We start from the raw sequence: 21065 nt of genomic DNA, 5'->3' as shown, positions 1-21065 counted from the left end.
TTATTGCAAAGAGGATGCGTTTAAGAACTGCAGCAACTCAGCCATGAAGCAGAAGACCATGTAAAGTCACAGAGTGGGGTCACCAAGTGCTGAAGCGCATGGTATGTAAATGTCCAACGCTCTGCTGATTCCGCTGATGAGTTCCATAGCTGATGCAAGCCTCACATCACCAAGTACAATGCCAAACATCGGATGGAGTGGTTGTAAAGCACGCCACCACTGGACTCTGAGGCAGAGGAAACGTGTTCTGTGGAGTAACCAATCACGCTTCTCTGTTTGGCAGTCTGATGGACGAGTTTGGGTTTGGCAGATGCCAGGAGAATGGTACCTGCCTGACTGCATTGTGCCATGTGTAAAGTTTGGTGAGGAGGGGTAATAGTATGGGGCAGTTTTTCAGGGGTTGGGTTAGGCCCCTTCTAGCGAAGGGAAATCTTAATAGCTATGTTTCTATCACCCTGTTATTATGCACATTTTGAAGTATCGCATAAGAAACAAGTGATGGAAATGGCAAATTTTGGGAAAAAATCCCTTAATTTGCAAAAAAAAAAAAAGTTTTTACGCTCGCTTGAGGTGGTTTTTGACTTAATGCGAACAATGGGAGATGGAAATGCATTTGCTGAATAAATTCTGACGTAGTGAACATTACACCCACGTGACTAATCGGCTGTTTCCGCTGATGGTGTCAATAATGTTGCATAAAATTTCAAATGTGGCCTCTGACATTCTGAAATGTCGTAGCCAAAGATTACCAATACCACCGACATCCTCGCGAACAAATAGACGGAAACGCACCTAATTCGCATTTGTAATTTTTTTTCATTTTTTGGCGAAATTTGAAAAGATTCACTCCACATTTGGATGGAAACCCAGCTGCTGATTTGGCATACCACCAAGACCTTTTGGACAATGCTGTTTCCAACTTTGTGGTAACAGATTGGGGGAGGTAATTTTCTATTCCAGCATGACTGCGCCAGTGCACAAAGCAAGGTGAGCAGATGAGTTTGGTGTGGAAGAACTTGACTGCCCTGCACAGAGCCCTGACCTCAACTCCATCGAACACCTTGAACTGGAACTGGAAGATTGCGAGCCAGGCCTTCTCATCCAACATCAGTGCCTGAACTCACAAATGCTCTACTGGATAAAAAGGCAAACATTTTCACAGAAACACTCCAACAACTTGTGAAAATCCTTTCTGCAAAAGGGGGACCAACGTCATATTCATATCTATATATTTAGAATGTGATGTCATTAGAGTTTGTGTTGGTGTAATGGTCCCAATACTTTTGTCCATAATTATATATCTTTCTATTCGACCCCTTTATATTAATTATTTATAAGAAAATCATTAACAATGTTCTGGTTTAGAGATACATTTTTTCCTAATTTTGTTATCTATCTATCTGATGCAGTGCTCTCTTCACGCCTTTCAATGTTTCTCTTTCTCTGCTTTGGTCCCTCTTGTTTCTGACTGTCATTTTGAAAGAGATTTCAGAGAGCATAAGGTACTTTGGCTCCATTCAAAATAGTTAGCCAATAAAAGGCAGTCTTTGTGCAGGGTTAATAAGTTTAATTGAAAACATTAATGCATGATAATAGTTACACTACAATTATATAGTGTCACTACAATAGCATTATCATCTTAATATAGGCCTATATATTTAATATAATTATAATATTATACAATAAGAATAATAGCCTCTTTAATGTGGTTGTTCAATTCTGTGTAGACTATAAATTGAGGAATTCAAACATCCAGCAGCAAAATAGAGTATTTCCTTAAACTGATGAATACAAATATAATGTGGCCATAAAAATAAAAAAAGAAAGAATATAGACACCATTACAAAAACATATAGTTGAGGTTCTATGTTACAGTGATGGTATATCAGATGGTAATACCATTGCACTTGAATGGTACTCAGTGATTCAATCTTAATGGCATTTTTACACTGTACTTCAAAGAGTACCATGGTATTTGATTGACATGCCAAAACATATTATTAACATGTCCAAGAGCATAGTAATACTATGTTACTTTTTATAACTACTGCATGAACAAGTAGACACACACGCTGCATAAACAAATACACACACACACAACCAATTCTGTGAACAAAATCCAAAAAATGGCTTTGTTATGTGCTATTTGAGGAAAATGTTTTGTATTTTGAAAGAAAAACTCAAAAACTTGTCACACATGAATCACGATAATACAAATGCACATACTGTTACATGCAACCACACATAAACCACCCTTGGTTTTAAAAATACTAACAAACATGATATAATTAAAAAAGATTACTGTGATAGGAAGGATGAGATGGCATTGAATAGTGAGTGAGTCATTCTTCCCAGAGTAACAAGTACCACTGCAACTTTCTCTCTCTCTCTAACCACAATTCTTTATAGTTTGAATAATGTTAGTACACAGAGAGTTACGCATAATGCAGAGGGTTGGCCCTCTCTCCCAAAAGTATGCTTTTAGTGGTTTATTGAAAAATTAAAATTAATCAATAACATGCATGCCTCTCACTTTCAAACAGCATAAAAGCATTCACTTCAGAGTTGAAATTATCTTATGGTTTGTGCATGTGTCGGTGTGTCTGTTCAGGCAGACGAGAGCATCTGGTAGTGGCAGAGGTAGTGGTCTGTGTCAAGATTACTAACACAACTGTCAAAGCAATGTGCTGGAGAGCGAGAGAGGAGGAGGAGGAGGAGGAGGAAGGGCAGGAAATTGCCCATGTAACCTTTGAAGGCAAAAGGGCAATATTCATGTAGCCGCAGCCTAAGCGACACATGTGCACCAGCACACACTGGTAGTGTCCTCTCTAAACTATTCATTATTTATTAATTATCCTTTTTCTGCCTCAGAGTAAAAATCAAAACATTGGTAACTGTGAGATAGTAGTGAAATAAAGTGGGATATACAGTTACAGTCACACTGTGAGAAATAAAGATATACACTACTGTTCAAACGTTTGGTTTCAGAAAGAGTTGATGTATTTTTTAAAAGTCTCTTAGTTTTTAATATAGTGAAATGTTACACCAATATGTTTTTAAAAATGTAATTTATTCCTTGCCTAGCTTCAGTGTCACATGATCCTTAAGAAATTCGAATATGCTGATTTGCTACTCAAGAAACATTGTTTTTATTATCATCAATATTTAAAACCGTTGCGATGCTTGATAATTTTGTGGAAACTGTGATACATTTTTGTTTTCCGGATTGTTTGATGAATAGAAAGTTAAAAAGAAAAGCATTTATTTTGAAATAGAAATCTTTTGTAACATTATAAGTGTCTTTACTGTTACTTTTGATCAATTAAATGTATCCTTGTTGAGTAAAAGTATACTTTTCTGGCCCCAAATGTGAGAAATAAAGTTTCATATAAAAACTTCAAGAAATACATTTCAGACTTTCTGTCTTGCAACACAATTGCAATATAGAAAGTCGCAATCAAGGTTTCCATACAGTACAGACGTGTTTTGAGTGTGTGTGTCTTTTATAAGTGTTGTCTGGTGATAAGGAGCGGTAAGAAGAGATCATTTTTTTGCCAGTGGAAAATCTCTTTGTGAGTGACACACACAGACAGGTAACTAGGTGACACAGGAGCAGTCTAGTCAGCTCAAGTGTTCTGTTATTATTTCAAGGGTATATGCCCATGTCAGACCAATAAAGGGAGAAAGACAAGGAGAGATTGAGAGAGGAAGAGTAGGAAAACAGTAGCACAGAGGAGATGATGAAAAATTAATTAACATGTTCACATGATTAGCTCTATTTTCTCCTTCCCCCTTGCTAAGTGTTTTAATGACAATAACTACTCAAATGATCCAGGACAAGGACAACATGGCAGTCTGAATGATAAGTTTTATGACTTCCCTCTGTTTAAAACTGCAATTTAAGATTACATAACAATAGAATAAAACAAAGAGAAACAGAAATAGGCCTACAATTTATCAAACTGAGTAATTATTCAAATACCAAAAAGGCGATAAGTGGGGTTTACTGTATATTTATCTAGTCAATTTCAAATATATATCTACTATTTTATATGCATTTAAAGTAATCCACTTTAAAGCACTACCATTAAACATTCAGACAAGGGTATTTGGCAGTTACTGTACGTCACATCTTGGGCTGTTTTTTGGGTGTCCTGCCAAAACTTGTTGTTAAGACAGCATGTAATGTTTAAAATAGTCCAACCCTTAAAGAAACATGTCTTATTGAGGTCAGGTGATTATACAGGGTTCCTTAAGCTTGACTTGTGGACTAATTGATCAACCAATCCGCTGATTGGTCGATTCCGAAAATGTGTCGTTTTACTCGTACTCACACATGCACTCATTCTTTAAAGAGAAAGCAAAGGGCTTGGTATACTGTGTGAAATGGATCCATTTAATTGAAAACCTCAAAACAGAATAGTAATCATTTAAAGGGGACCTATGCCCCTTTTTACAAGATGTAATATAAGTCTCAGGTGTCCCCAGAATGGCCCCGATATACGTGTCCACCAAAGCGTTTTTTTCACACAGCTGGCTGGCGTATTCAGTTGTTTTCAATGGGAGCACCGCGTTTTTAGAACGCCATGAGCGTAACGAAGCGCTGAGCATTCAGTGTTTTTTACTGGTCGTTGAAGAATGTTCAACTTTGAGCAAAACGCAGCGCTCATCACTGTCACTTTTCACCCAACCGTCCAATCAGAGTGGAGGAGAGGCGGGACAAATACAGCACCGTCCAACCGCAACATTCTGCTTGTACTGTACAATGTCAACTGATGAAAACAAGCAGTACACTCTAAAAAAAAAAAAGGTTCTATATTGCACCAAAAATGGTTCTTGGCTCGTAATCATAGGGGAACCTTTTTTAGTGCTATATAGCACCAATTTTGGTGCTTCAGTGGTTCTTCAGCGGTTCTTCAGAGGTTCTTCAGCGGTTCTTCAGAGGTTCTTCACCGGTTCTTTGACTAAGGTGCTATATAGCACCTCTGAAGAACCGCTGAAGAACCACTGAAGCACCAAAATTGGTGCTATATAGCACTAAAAAAGGTTCCCCTATGATTACGAGCCTTTTTTTTAGAGTGATAACGGAACAAAATCATTTAAAACAAGAGCCAGAGCAAATACTTTACATTGTATCAGCATTTTATATAGAATCAATACAGAAACAAACTATCTGTGAAATGAGATACTAGTAACACTTCCGCGGGTTATTCCGTATCATAACAAGCAAAGAGTCTCAACTGAAAAAAACGCTGAACTGCCAAAATGCTCTCAAGCGCCCACAGCCTGTTGTTTTCAGCAGAGCGCCTAGCGTTTTCAGCTGGATAAAAACGCTTTGGTGGACACGCGGCCTAAAGGTTAAAGGGTACATAACACACACAGTTTCTGCCAATCTCATGTTAATATTGAGTACCTATAGAGTAGTATTGCATCCTTCATATCTCAGAAGAGTCTTTAGTTTTATAATATTTATAAAAGACGGATACGCTGTACCGATTATTTCCGAAAACAGCCGAACTCGTGGAAGCGTGCAGTCACAAGCACACACACACCTATGACACACACACAATACATCATGGCTTTATCCCTGGATAACTTTCGATTCACTATACATTTGTGTTGTTTACATTTCATGCACTTACATGCCGATTGCCAACAAATCAAATTTGATTCAGTTTCATTCACCGCCTGTGGTTTCGACTCATGACCTCATGAACAAACACACTTGCACAACTCCGTTGCTGCTCCGGAAAAAAAAAACTGCATCCACTGTTTCCTTAACGCTGGGTTATTTGGGAAGCTGAACAAGGTGATCTTTCCCTCACAACCAAAATCACTCTTCTTTAGTGACATTGTTGATTTTGTGGTCTAAAAACAAAATGACAGTGTTGTCAATGGCTACTGTCACCGAACGAAGCTCGTTGATAGGCGTGCTCTTGCTCTTGCTCTCGCTCTGGTTGATGTGTGTGTATTCATGCGCTCATCCGGGAGAAGTGCCCATACAAGCAATTTGACATCAAATTCTTTATGACATCATTCAGGGCCATACTAAAAAAAACTTTATGAAACTTGTTCGAATCCTGAAGGAGTGTATTTAGCACAGAAAAACTTGAAATTTTGGCCATGTTTAGCATGAAAATCCAACTCTTTAACAGTGTGTTAAAGGTGTTTAGATGAATATGTAAATATGTGCTGCGTGCTTTCCTGTCAATAACAAAATAAACACAACAAAATTGAGAAACAAGCAAGCACTTTTTTAATAAAGCATAAGAAAAGCATCTCATCATCGCAACGTGGATATGTCTGCATAAGCTCTGCAATTCGGCACTCTAGTAAAGACACGTCACGTTAATTTTTTTATCATTTTATACAATAGATTGCTTAAAAGCATGCAGCTTTACCGAATTGAACATGAAAAAAGTGTCAGTTTCTCATTTCATCAGAAGTACAACTTAATTTTCTACTATAAAGCAGCTCTCCAGTGTGTTCATGTTTTTTTCACTCACGGACGCCTGACCATTATGGACTGAACAACAGGAGAAATGAACTGGAAAAGATTTCCATGTGAAAGAAGGTGGAGCCTTCATGCACACCTACCTATTACGTAATCACCACAGACCAATGGTAGTACAAAGGTGTTTACCAGCCGTAGCGAACGCTTGCGGAAAGGAACTTCATTTTGGACGAAAAGACGTCACAGCTTTTTGTTCTTCGATTTCGCTTGAAGTATCATGGCCTTTATTTTGAGACACTGCTTATAATTTATGGGGATTAAAAAAGAGGAGTGGCTGGATTTTTACCATTATAGGGTGGTTGTGTACACTCACTGCCGACACATTTATTATGGTCAAACACCATGTAAAACTGAATTTTGCATAATAGGTCCCATTTAAAAGTGAGGTATGAATTGATGTTGCATTGCGGCCGTGTAACATCTATTACCTGGAAATGCATTGTTAAAATTGTCGGATTAGGGAAGCTTAGACACTATTTTAGCATTTGTTCTTAAGCCTGTAATAATTATAGTTCTGGCGGACCTTGATAAGATGACTGTAGGATAATTATATATTAGTTGGGATGTTGTAAACAAGTTGGATACTCTATAATGGAAAGCTACTGGTGCTTTTGTTGTAACACACAATGTAATGAATGACCTCAATGCTGATCCACACGTGACTGCCAATCAATACCTCACCGATTAAACATATAGGCCTACATAAGCCTCAAGCTAAAACAGAACAGAACAACATTTGCAAGTGGTGCTCCACAATAGTGATGCTCTCATTATAAATGGGTTCACTTGACAAATCCTTTCACTTGAATATATTATTATTGTGCTGCACTAAGTCGTGAGAATATCTGCACCTTCTGATTTGCTGTGTATTTTGTAAGCACAAAATGTTCAGCTGGATTTATATGAATTATAGGCTTGTGTTCCTGCAGAAGACACATGTGAAAACACACTGATGAATCATCTCTGTCATGGAAAGATAGCAGCATCCCAGTGGGATACCACACACACACACACACACACACACACAAATATAAAGAAGGAAGTGAAGAATAGGAAGCCCAATAAATATCAGTGGCCTCTGACTGTTTGGAGGTACTGGGCACAGTAACTTTATTTACAGCCAATCACAAAAACAGGCAAAAAGATCGTATGCTTATAGGCAACTTCTTTTTTTCCATTAATTGTGCCATTGAACATCTATTTTCGACGTCTTAGGATCATGCAATAGGCCTATTCACTAAAACCGAGCAAATTTATTTCACAAAAATCTTGACACACAATAAAGTGTAAGAATATCACTAACACTGATGACCAAGTATAAGGTAAGGCTAATAAATGGCAGTCCTAAACTAGTTTTAGTTATTAAAATAAAGTTAGTAAGTTGGTATGAGCCACCAAAGAAAACAACAAAAGTGAAAATAAAGTTGTATTTTGAAAACTACAAAAATGGTTGATGTAACCAGGATTGGTGTCCAAATTGAATTTGGACACCAATCCTGATTAATAGAATTAACACCATACCTGCATCCTTCCCAGCTAACACTAGCGTAATTTATGGGTACTTTTGGTAATACCATGAATTACTAGTAACAACGATGTTGCTTGCTCGTAATTTCATTGCGCGCGCATCCGCGCCGCGAGCAACATTAGAGCATAGTCTGACTGGACAAGACAGTTCGTTTTTTCTAAGGTGAGAGACTTTTTACTTCATAAGAATATACGAAAATACGTCACGTTAGAATAATGACAGCGACATTTCAACTGACAACAGATAGTGAATTACGACGTGGCGTTTTTCCTAAGCACTGTTCCACCCATTCCACATTATTCAATTCGTCTTCTAGGCTATTAAGTGGAAGTAACGTTCAAGAAATCCTATAACCGGCTTAAGATATAGCCTAGTGCAAATTAGGCAACGGGCAATTTGTGAGGAGGAGAACACCAAAACAAATTCAATCAGAGAAAAGACATGTTGTCCGAAATCGTGTAGTGTCTGAGTTAGGTAAGTTAACGTTAATACATTTAAATTTGAATTGACTTCACGACCGTTAAAAAAAACTACGTTCTATATGAATGTAATCCATCCGGACATAGTACATCCGACATGTTGTCATTATCACATGATCTACCAGCATCAGTTGAGTCGCTTCTCCTCCATTCATAAATCCTCTCACGTGGCCTCATGGGATAGTAAAGTGTGTCTCTCTCCAGAATCTCACCAGAAGTAACGTTAGTAACTTGGTTCACCCAGGGATTTTTTGTCTAAAAGTTACTGTTTTCCGAATACTACGCTGTTGGTCTACTGTTTTTCGCATACTATATAGTTGGGAAGTAGCCTATTTGATTTCAGATGCTCGTTTCAATCTTCCAAAACAGGTGAGCAACAGGTGCCCCCCCCCCCCCTTTTTTAATGTAAAAACCTATAATAAATAACATGACAAGACGACCTCATGGAAATAAAGTGCTAAAGATTATAATTTGAAGCTTTATAAGAAAGCATCTGCTGCTTAGAACAACAGTAAATGCCAGCTTATTCATGTCCAGCCCTGTATAATAACTCTTAAGTCTGTTTTTTCCCTCACACACATTCATCATCTGAGCACCACACAAATAAATTACCCTCATTTAAAATGGTGTAGTCTGTTGAATTCATCGTGTGTGGCCTAAACGTAATGTACAAAGTACAAAGAGAATGGAATAATACTACGGAGAGAGTGGACCACGTTTACCTTTTAAACTAACTGCGATAATAATTTCCAGTCAATCCTCACCACAGCCCAACTCCTTTGAATACCCGGAAAATTACCCTCATTTAAAATAGTTTTGTCTGTTGAATTCATTGTGTGTGGCCTAAACGTAATGTACAAAGTAGAAAGGGAATTAAATAATACTACGAAGAGAGTGGACCAAGTTTACCTTTTAAACTAACTGCGATAATAATTGCCTGTCGTTCCTCACTATAGCCCAACTCATCTGAACACCACCTCAGGAATTCTGCAAGGAAATGCCCAGCCAATTTTTAATTTATAATTTTCAATTATTTATGAAAACAAAAAAAACAACAAATGAAATTCCTTCAACAATTCCGAACACAACACAGATTACAGACCAATACAAACATTAAATTACAGTAAACAATACAATACATTAAATATCAAGACAACTATACAACCAAAGAAACCAAATTACAATTTGTCAGGGCAAAGCAGTTAGTGCTCCCCTCCTGCCCGGCCAGCCACGACTCCTAACAAACCAAACAAACAAGCCATGCCACTCAACCCTGTAAGCATTGGCACGCTTGCTATTTCCGCAGCGGATATCACACAGAAAAGCCCAACATTGAGTATACGCTGCATGCAACAGCGAAGCAATGCATGCTCCAGAAGAACTGAAGGCAGATTCGCTCTAGCACTTGGAAAGACAGACAAGCGGCACATATACCATCAAACATTCGAATGGATGTATTCGGCCCCAGGTGGTTCAATAAATCTCACAGGCATAGCCTTCGGAAAAAAATATCTATTGCTGCTACATGTGTATGTTCATGTTTTTGTGGGGACCAAATGTTTCTCCAAAGATAGTGAAACCTGAGATCAAGTATACAGGCAAATACATAATGAATAATATGGAAATTAATATGTGAATATGAAAGGTTTCTGTGAGCATAAGGTTGAAGGGATTAAATGTATGAAAACAATACTGTTTTTAATGAAAAAAATATATTTAGTGTTAGGAATTTTATGGTACTATATGTACTTATTTACACACTCATTTAACTATGTAAGTATGTGTCTTTCAGAGGCCGGATGAGGAAGCAGTGGTGGACCATGGTGGCACCAGCTCAGTTCTGAATATCCATTATGAGAAAGAAGAGCTAGAGGGTTGGTATACAACCACACACACATTTAGTTATTCATGTGATACAGCTAACAGTTCAATACAGTCATATTAACTGAAGATATCATGTTGAATCTCGCCCCTCTATCACTTCTGTCAGGTCACAGGACTCTGTTTGTGGGTGTGCGGATGCCCATGGGCAGACAGTCTCACCGTCATCACCGGCCACACAGCTCCAAACACCGCAGAAGATCTGAGAGGATGAAGGCTGAAAGTGTAGCTCAGGAAGACGAGAACACAGAAAGTATCTCAGCGTCACACGGTGAGAACAGCAGCCTAAGTAACAAGTCAAGCAATCGCTTGTAGGATTACTCACAGGAAGATTATGTAATAATTTCACTTTTGGGCCCACCCAGGGACGCCAATTATGTAATAATTTCACTTTTGGGCCCAGACAAGGGACACCAATTATGTAGTGATTTTACCTTCGTCCATCCAAGGACGTTAACTAAGGTAGTGATTGGTACTCACGTCACCGCTGACGTTGTGATTTCTGGATCACACGTCACTTAAGGTGTGGTTATGATGAGAACATCAGATGACCACCTTCCCCCTCTCTTAGTTTGGGACACTAGTCAAGGTCTTTTACCATGGCCCTATGAGAACACTCCACACAGGAGGCTGTTCAATCATTTTAGATTGAATGTAAAGTGGGGAGAGTTGGTCAGCTGATTTATCTGAAAGATTGGTGAGATTTCTAACTTGTAGAGCCTTTTCTGTATTATCAGCGCAAGTAAGTAAGTAGATTTTATTAACAAAAGATAAACAAGAATAACTAACACAACTAGTAAGGGAATACAATGAATGATAAAGGAATAAAGTGCATAAGATACATAAAATACGTGTGATTAAGTTGAGTGTGGCTATGGAAGAGTTGTGTTATCTTATGGAAAGATAAACTGTTGTTTCTCAGAAACTAAGGTGAAGAACCTTATTATGCATCAAACAAATAAATGAAAGATTATTTGTTATTAACTAGCATCAGTTAAATTACCTCTAATGTAAATTAGAAAATCATTTACTGATAATATACAACAATGCCAAGGTCTCTGGAAAGAGGTTTGGTTAAGTGATATTTACGTTCCACTAAGCAGTCCGATGGAGGTGACTTCTTCCACTGGTTGTACTGGGTGACAATGCAGTGGGAAATGAGCTGGAATCCGTTTCAACAGTCTTGAACACGAAGATCTGTGGGATGCTGATCTCCTGGAGCAACAAAGGGTCCTAAAATCTGGAACACGCAGATGAGGCCCTGAAGTAGGTGCAGAAGGTCCTTAATCTGGAACACGCAGACGAAGGAACCTCGAAGTGAAGGTTTGCTCTCCTGAGCTTAACCTTGTTGCAAATGTCTCTGTGTGTCTTCTGACTCTGTGGGTCAGACACTCAGGACTTGGTCAATCCGCTTTGGTCTCTCTGGCATGGAGACTCGGGACATACTGTAGTCTCGCTGGATTAAAACTGAACGTAGTGGTTGTTAATGTCTCTTTCCTCAAAGGCTGGAGGCTCAGAACGTGGTCGTATCTGTTGCTGCCTCACAAGCTGTAGATTCAGATCCTTGGATCTTTCTTCCTCTCTGGATGAACCAGAGGCTCAGAACTTGGTTGCTCTGTCACAGTCTCATCCTCGCAGGAGAAACTCAGAACATTACGGTGTATCTGTTATGTCTCTCTTGAAGGGAGACTCAGAACGTGGTGAACTGTTACAGTCTCATCCTTGCTGGGGAGACTCAGAACAAGGTGTGTCTGTTGAAAGGGTACCTTTATCCTTTTCCGAATAGGAGGAGATTGCAATTTGGCGCTTCTCCATTCCAGTGTTGCCATTGGCTGCTGGCATCAGAGGGGGTCCACAGTGAGACTCACCCTCCTTTCTCCTGTGGAACTCATTTGCATACTGTACACAGTTAGAAGTCTTTAAAGTGTCTTTAAAGTTTACCAATGCATTTCTCACTTTCCAAACCACCATCAGAATATGTATGTGAATATGTGAATATATATTATATATATATATATATATATGTGAATATGTGCCCTTGGCAATATTCTAAACAAATAGAAACCAAACATGATGGGAAAAGATTTAACTGTTCATTCATTTGTTCATTAACAGCTGATTCTGTGTAAGATGTTGGATTACAAATAGCTGTCACTGAGAATACTTATTTCTCTTAATAAGTATGAAATGGATGTGTGTAGTTTACATCAGTCTTAAGGTTTCCAAACATAGTTATGAATGGATTTAGATGAATCATTGTGGTCTTTTTTTCACCCACTACTGCTGAGGTCCTGTGGAATTTTTATGGCATTCATAGACCAGGACACTAGGGATGTGGGTAAAGTCCAGAAACTGCATGTGGGCTAATGAGATGTCTTGTCCTTCCTGGGCTTGGTACAAGAGCTGGTCTTTTTGGCCTCTAAGAGGTGTCTGGATGTTGTCATAGCATCTTATCTGATGGCGTTGGACAGTTTGTTTGTGTAAGTCCACCAAGATCCAATCAAAATGTAGCAAACCTTTGTCCACTGTTATGGACAGAGAGTGGCCCGGCCATAAACCGGGCCCTGGAATGTGCTGTCCACTACAGTAACTTTGGAGAATTATATCCAGAATCCAAAATGAATTATACAGTCAAACCAAAATTTATTCAGACTACCTTCAACATTTTCTCGCATTATCAGTTTATTCACTATAGTTTAGAAAATGGTAATAAAATATGACAAGAACTCAGAGTTAAACTGTGTCAGAACAAATTCATCTTGATAATGTCAGATAACTTTGTAGTGGATTACAATCAACCAATCAGCTGTCAGCTGTTAAATTTAAAGGGTTACTTCAGCGATTAGCATTACATTTACATTTGTGTATTTGGCAGACGCTTTTATCCCAAGCGACTTACATTGCATTCAAGGTACACTTTTTTACATTTTGTCAGTTCTTGCTTTCCCTGGGATTCGAAACCATGACCTTGGTGTTGCTAGCGCCACAGGAAAGCATTAAGCTTTGTATCAGTAGAAACCGGTAGCATATTCAAACTATGGTACTTTTCCCCCTCATATCCCCCTGAGACGAGAGAATTATGCATTTTATTTTTTGGCCAGAGGCTAGAGACTACAGGAGCCAGTTCCACATGTTTTCAACCCGCCCACAGGGGAGGATCTCACTCACAGAATGTAAATGAGCACGGCCGCTCGGCTCGGGCATTAATAACGGAGCAGTGCAGAGCAAAGTGAGTGTTTCAACTTTTCAATAAATTCCTATGAAAGTTAAGCTTCCATAGGCATAATCTGAAAACGCACCAGACTGGACACACGTCCTGAACAACTGCCACGCTTACCTCAGCTCTTCGCTCTCGTGATGCATGAAATCTGACTCCTGCTGCTCCTGTGCCGTGACTTTCGTTCGGCTCACTCACACTTTATTGAAAAGACACATTCAGTTTTTAATTGTAGTGTCTGTTCTCTAACTGAACGAAATTATTTTATTACTATGAAAAGACGGTGGGGGCGGTGTCATGGTGAGCAAGTGATAACCAGTAGCCATGGCTTTTGGAAGGCCTCGTAGGGCAGCGAAGCAAGTGCATTCTGGGAGTTGTTGTCTTTCATCCACCTGAGACAAAAATACATTTTCTGTCTTTTCTCAGTCTAGAAGGCACCAAATTCAAAAATAATTCCACATTTCTACTACATAAATGACCCAGTTTAAATACACATTCTTCTTCCAAGCGCTGAAGTTACCCTTTAAGTACACAATTAGACAATTTAGGTCAACCAATTACCAAACAATGCTTCATTTTGTTCAGTCTGTGGTGTAAAAGGTCACATTAGCAATTAAAGAAAAAAAAACGTGGTCAGGTCAAAGTGTATGAATAATTTTGATCCCAAATTTTTATCAATTTTACTGGTAGTCCACTGTATGAAGAATTTTTGGTATAATATGTCACAGTTTACTTTATTTTGCTATCCTCACTTACAACTATAGTGTTCTGCACCCACTAGTAAAAAATGATATCTGTTGTCTGAATAATTTTTGGTTTGACTGTATGTGAAGTGGAAAATAAGTGAGTTAATGCTGAGTAACTTACATATTAGACACAATATTCCCAGTTACTTTATCTATTTTGGCTCCCCTGATGAAAATGTACTGCTAGGCGTCTCCAAGCAACACACAGTAGTGCTACTGATTAAATCAGTGTTGAATTGGTTTAGTGAATTATTCAATGACTCATTCATAGGGTGCTTCTTAAACTGAAGGCTGTGTATTAGAACTGTAAGTAATCATCTTTTGTTGTAGTGTAAATAATAAACACTAAACTGACAATAATGTAAGCCACTGGGAGACCAAAGACGGTGGTAATTTACTGCACTGAATTAATAGAAAGCCAGTTAATATAAAGATGTTTGATGACGTTTAAAGTATTTTTCTAAAATGACATTTTAATAGTATTTTCATGCTGTGACTGTGGGGGTAGGAACATGTGTGACGTAGGCATGCGCACTTACTAGACAGTCTCATTTTAGCATTTAATGCTGAGGAGGACTTTAGCCTTACTAGGATGTAGCCTTCATTTTGAAGAGCACCCATAAAATGCAGTTCCTAAATTAATCAATGTTTTGAATGAATCGGTTGAGTAAATGATTCAGATGACTCACTCACATTCATGTAACGATGTAACCTGCAGAGAGAGTCACTAAAAATCCACAAAGCTAACAAACAGACTGACAAATAGTTAAGGTTAAATGAATCTTTGCGAAGCACAGGGGCTCAACTGCATCTTAAAAAGGTTCATTAACCTACTTACCCTACATCCTCTCAGCATTGTGCCCTTGAACTCACAAAACCTAAAAGCATAAACCCATATTTATGATAACAAACTAAAAAAAAATTGCTCTGGGGAGACTTTTGTTTACTGTCCTTCCTTCCTCTGTTTCCTCTCTCACAGTGAAAATGATGTTTACAAATATACTCTTGTCTGTGTCTCTCATTTTTGCTATCTCTCTTTCTCAGATACTCCATCCCAGAGGGTTCAGTTTATTCTGGGCACTGAAGAGGATGAGGAGCATGTGGCACATGAGCTCTTTACAGAACTTGATGAAATCTGTGTTAAAGGCGGCAAAGATGCGGAGTGGAAGGAAACTGCTAGGTAAGAATATGTTTCTTAATGTCAACACGTTTCCTATCCTGCAACTGGATATACAGTGCCAAAATGTAGGTTAACCCATAACTTATGTAGGTTTTGAATCTTTTAGATGGCACAGACCCCAAAATATAAACATCATCATGCTTGGGATCCCCACCCTAATATTTTAAAGGCGGCTATATATTTTCATGCACAAAGACCCCACTTATTCTGTAAAATGATATGCATTAATAAAATGATCTCTATAAATAAAATATTTAGTATGTATTACATTACATTACATTATAATGTTTTTTGATACTCACTATACTATTGTGCTCAAACTAAGAGAGTGTCTATTAGTCTCTTTTTCTTTAATACTTCTCAGGTGGCTAAAATTTGAGGAAGATGTGGAAGATGGCGGGGAGAGATGGAGTAAGCCATACGTAGCTACACTCTCTCTCCATAGCCTGTTTGAGCTACGAAGCTGCATCATAAATGGAACTGTCCTATTGGACATGAAGGCCAGCTGCATCGAGGAAATTGCAGGTCAGTCAGAAATCAGTGGCTATGGGCTTTGCACGTTTAACTGGGAAAGGAGAAATTTTTAATATTGAAAATATGACACACTACACTTTTAAGGTTTTTTAAAAAAAAAATGTTTTTGTATCAGATTCTGAAAATGACAGCATATTAAATGCTTGCTCAACATGAATTGGGCTTAAAGAGGCCATATTATGCCCTTTTACAAAGTTTTGTTTTTTGGGTCTACTAGAATAGGTTTTCAGGCTTGAATGTTCAAAAAACATAATTTTGCAGCACCTCTCTTCCCAGTCTGTCAGTAACACTCTGTTTAGTTCCTATCTCTATGAAGCGCTTAGAGTTTCAGGGGGTTCAGAAACAGTGCTCACTGATATAAAGAAAAACTCTCTTTGGAGTGACTTTGTGCTTTGTAACTTTGCAGACTTTTTTCAAGCTTAAGCAGCAACATTACACAACAAAGAAAGTTGAAAATGTGACAAGGTCCTCTTTAACAGTCTGATCACGATCTGACTGAGGCTGACAAGTTTATATTTATTCAGTACACATTTTTTGTGAGGAATATTACAGCAGTGTGACAAGTGTGTGTGTCCTGCAGTATATTAGGCCCACCTGTAACTTCACACATACTGTAACCTCACACTCCCACTCATGTTGGTGATAGACACACGCAAACACTCACAACACCCATGGGTACTTAGTTTGAGAAATGAGGCATGGCTGTTAGCAGCCCTTAAAAGAAGGAGGGAAACGTTTCTATTAAAGGGGGAATGTGTCATTTTTGTGTGATGTGTCATCAAATGTGTCTTCAAATCTCATGTAATGTGCAGAGAACTATAAGAATGGCATTTATAGGTTAATTTTACAAAGAGTGTAAAAATTGTGGCAGTTCTTTTAAAAGTGTGCATGTTTGAATGGCTCGAAATGTCCACTGCCTAAGTTGGGGCGGGACAACCTGTTTAGAAACAATAGTAATTTTTGCAATTCCGTTTAGTGCCACTAGTGGCACTCATTACACACATCACCTTGCAGATAACAATACAATAAAGACTGGGCCAACTCTATTTAAATGTAATAATTAAATATTAAATAACACATGGACGTCAGCAATAATTGTGAATATTTGAGTCAGAAGTTCCCATCAAAGTTGGTTGCAGCCATGCAACAAAGTTCTAATACCTCATTCATATGAGCCAATAAAGTCTATCATACTGACAATGTAACCTGTGTCTCATTGAGACATGACTGCTATGATAAATGTTGCAGCAGTGGTAGGAACAAGATTAATGCCGGAGAAAGAGAAGGACAGGGAGAGCCTGAGAGATTAATTATACTGTAAAGGTTGGAGGGGAGGAAAGAAGTGAGTGATGCAGATTAACATTGCTGCATCAGCTCCAACTGGAATTGTGGGTGGTTTTAAAGAATATGAGAATGTGAGAGACAGCGAAAGTACTGCAATATTTAGCATGCTGGAATACAACACATTCAGTCCTAAATAGGTTGATCATTATCATCATAGTTTAATCATGCAAACCAATACATTGTCACTTTAAATGATACAATATTGTTTTGTATATACATTGTCTGATGTACATTTGTGTTCTCATGTGCATGTATAATTTGTTGTGTGTAGATTTGGTGCTTGACCATCAGGAGGCAGCTCATGAACTGGACGACAGTGTGAGAATGAAGGTTCGAGAGGCACTTCTGAAGAGGCATCATCACCAGAGCGACAAGAAGAGGAACAACCTGCTGCCTATGGTCAAATCCCTCACTGACTCTGGCAGGAGACATAGTGAACCTCACTCTATGGATAAGACGGGTGAGCTAAACTGCACATTTTACACAACCTAAGCTCTGTGGATAGAATTAAATCATTCTGATTTTGTAAAAGGTGTGTTTACAGTAAATCATTTATAATGGAAGTCTTTTGGGCTGTTGTTCTGAAAGATACCAATGGAGAAATACAAAGCTCATTTTTTTCTTTCATTAATTATTCTGTAAACAGAATTTACGCATTCAAATCATTCTTTGGAGGTCAGAACTACATCTGGTGAATTAATGACGTCCTGTGTGGTATCCTTGTGGGTATAATAGGAAAATTAACTAGTTAACTCTGTTTGCATGCTCATGATTGGAGATTAAAGAGTGGCTATAACTTGGTTGATAAGTGATTATACCATATCAGTCTCATACTAACACCTAATATTTAATGTTTATTGTTATACTTTATTTCAGCACCTTTAAATTTCCATTTATTTGGTTTCAACCGGGGAATAATGCATAATTGTTTCATGTGGTAATGCTGAAGCTGTGGATATTTAATGATGCTGTGGATATAAGATATTTATGTATCACTGTATCTCTCAGGTCCTGCCACGTCTCCTCAGCCTCCACCTACAAACCCAGATGTAAAGAATGGTACAGCACCAGATAATGGCCAGATGGATCTCAGCAAGGTGCTAGAACCACAACATCAAGACTAATTTGGAAGATTAATTTTGATCTAAATACCATTATATAATACTAATTAAGACATACACACGTTTGTGGCAATAAAAATTGACCCAACATCACTAATGTTTGCAATGCATACTATGTATAGAACATTCAGACCGAGCATTATATGGCCCCATTCTACGGCATTCCATTTACATCCAGAAATTAAGGCACAAATTATATACACAATATACACAATCTGAAGAAACAATAATGCAAAAACCTGTCCTGCATCCTGTTTTCAGAGAAAACATCTAGAAAAATGGATCATTTGTGAAATGGAACGGTAAACGAAGAAATAGTATAAGAAAAGATTGGAAAGATGATGCGAGAGCAAGACAACCCATTAAGCCAAACTGGTTCAATCTGTTTATTTCTGTTTCTATTCTGATTGTTCACTGCAGGCAGGCAATGTATCGATTACCAAGAACATCTGGGACAAATGCACTCACACGTACACGCAAACACTGCCATCTGGTGATCCTTAGAGGTGCCACAGCTTGTTTGTGTAATGTTATGCTACCTCAGGAAACAGGAAATTAACTGTAATGAGCCAGATGTTAGACATTTAGTGACAGTGAGGATGCCCCCAATCAGATTACATACCTGCTGTTCTTCTTATCTATAACTGTCACCCTGACTGAAACGAACAGCTGTTTGTGACTGGAATAACCAATAATAGAGTTCTAAAGTTTTAATAATAAGATAAAAATATTAAATTAAAAACTTCAACTTAAAAAAAAAGGTGATAGCCTCATGGGCTGTGCTCTGACATGTGCGGTTGCACTTCGGGTGACCCGAGTTAGAGTACTGATAAATAAATGAAAATAAAAGTCAAAATAAATCATCATAATAGAATACAAAAATAACACTGCTATGACCTCTCTCCATAGGTTGACACACATTTCATGAAAAAGATCCCAACTGGAGCAGAGGCTTCTAATGTGCTGGTTGGAGAGCTGGACTTTTTGGAGAGATCCATCATTGCATTTGTTCGCTTGTCTCCTGCTGTACTGCTCACAGGGCTCACTGAAGTTCCCATTCCCACTAGGTATAAACTGTTTGTTTGCAAACGCATGTATGAAGCTGATAAATCACTGTAACAGAATGATCAAAATAATTCTTTACTCTGCAGATTCTTGTTCATTTTGCTTGGTCCAGACGGAAAAGCCCAGCAGTACCATGAGATCGGTCGCTCAATGGCCACCATCATGACCGATGAGGTCAATGCAGAACTCGTCATATAGTGTATCAGTAGTCATAGCATGATCTCATTGGATATTAATGCATTAAACCCAGTCCTTACGTTTTTTATTTTAATATATCTTCATTCTTCCATCATATAGATTTTCCATGATGTTGCATATAAGGCCAAGGACAGGAATGATTTGTTGGCTGGTATAGATGAGTTTCTGGATCAAGTGACAGTTTTGCCTCCAGGAGAATGGGACCCTTCTATACGCATAGAACCCCCTAAAAGTGTCCCATCACAGGTATGGAAAAACACTTTTTAAAGTGAGGCTAAAGTGATTATTTGTTGTAATGGATCTATTTTCTATTTTGGTATAGGAGAAAAGAAAGATGCCAGGAGTGCCGAACGGAACAATTGTTCCTGTTGAGGAAGAGCAGCATGGGGAACACCATGGACCAGAACTACAGAGAACTGGAAGGTGTGTGTTTGGGTCAGGTTTTAACTACATTATGGGAACAGCAGAAATCGTGAGGAGAAACAGCTATATAAACACATTGAATGAACAATTAACAAAAGCAGGTTTGTGTGGGGTTTAGAAATTCAACGGATAGAAATGTTACTAGTTCAGTATGAAAACAATAGAAATTTGTGGAAAAATATATTTCTTTCCTTCTCTTCACTCTCTCTGTAGGCTGTTTGGAGGGCTGATTCTGGATTTAAAGAGAAAAGCTCCATTTTATCTGAGTGATTTTAAAGATGGTCTGAGTTTGCAGTGTGTAGCTTCTTTTTTGTTTCTGTACTGTGCCTGCATGTCACCTGTTATCACGTTTGGAGGGCTTCTGGGAGAGGCTACTGAGGGACGCATTGTAAGTACAAACAGTTTTGTTTCTGTGTGGTCTATTAGGCAAAGTCATGTAAAATATGTTTATAATGTAAAACACAGCAGTCGTGTGTGTGTGTGTGTGTGTGTGTGTGTGTGTGTGTTGTGTGTTTGTTTGTTTGTGTGTGTGTGTGTGTGTGTGTGTGTGTGTGTGTGTGTGTGTGTGTGTGTGTGTGTGTGTGTGTGTGTGTGTGTGTGTGTGTGTGTGTGTGTGTGTGTGTGTGTGTGTGTGTGTGTGTGTGTGTGTGTGTGTGTGTGTGTGTGTGTGTGTCAGAGTGCGATTGAGTCTCTGTTAGGAGCATCTATGACTGGAGTAGCATACTCTCTGTTTGCTGGACAGCCGCTAACTATACTGGGCAGCACTGGACCCGTCCTTGTGTTTGAAAAGATTCTCTTCAAGTTCTGCAAGTCAGTACATACCAGACCAAGTATT

General features: G+C 38.5%; 2 protein-coding genes across 3 annotated transcripts in view; one reads left to right on the top strand and one right to left on the bottom strand.

Annotated features, from left to right (window-relative positions):
* slc4a8 (solute carrier family 4 member 8) overlaps positions 1–21065 on the top strand; it is a 39835-nt gene that overhangs the window by 6197 nt on the left and 12573 nt on the right. For both annotated transcript variants that reach the window (XM_079840411.1, XM_079840410.1), the window contains exons 2-13: positions 10314–10395; positions 10512–10673; positions 15410–15545; positions 15910–16070; positions 17695–17883; positions 18432–18520; positions 19454–19611; positions 19696–19783; positions 19907–20053; positions 20130–20230; positions 20444–20618; positions 20907–21040. In XM_079840411.1, coding sequence (XP_079696537.1) covers positions 10314–10395; positions 10512–10673; positions 15410–15545; positions 15910–16070; positions 17695–17883; positions 18432–18520; positions 19454–19611; positions 19696–19783; positions 19907–20053; positions 20130–20230; positions 20444–20618; positions 20907–21040 — 1622 coding nt within the window. The remainder of the gene's footprint in view (positions 1–10313; positions 10396–10511; positions 10674–15409; positions 15546–15909; positions 16071–17694; positions 17884–18431; positions 18521–19453; positions 19612–19695; positions 19784–19906; positions 20054–20129; positions 20231–20443; positions 20619–20906; positions 21041–21065) is intronic.
* ttll3 (tubulin tyrosine ligase-like family, member 3) overlaps positions 1–21065 on the bottom strand; it is a 52734-nt gene that overhangs the window by 28426 nt on the left and 3243 nt on the right. The window lies entirely within an intron of this gene.

This window comes from Gobio gobio, assembly GCF_949357685.1.
Source record: "Gobio gobio genome assembly, chromosome: 17".
In the NCBI taxonomy this organism is placed as follows: domain Eukaryota; kingdom Metazoa; phylum Chordata; class Actinopteri; order Cypriniformes; family Gobionidae; genus Gobio; species Gobio gobio.
The sequence above is the reverse complement of the archived record's forward strand: the minus strand, read 5'-3'. Positions and strand labels throughout refer to the sequence as shown.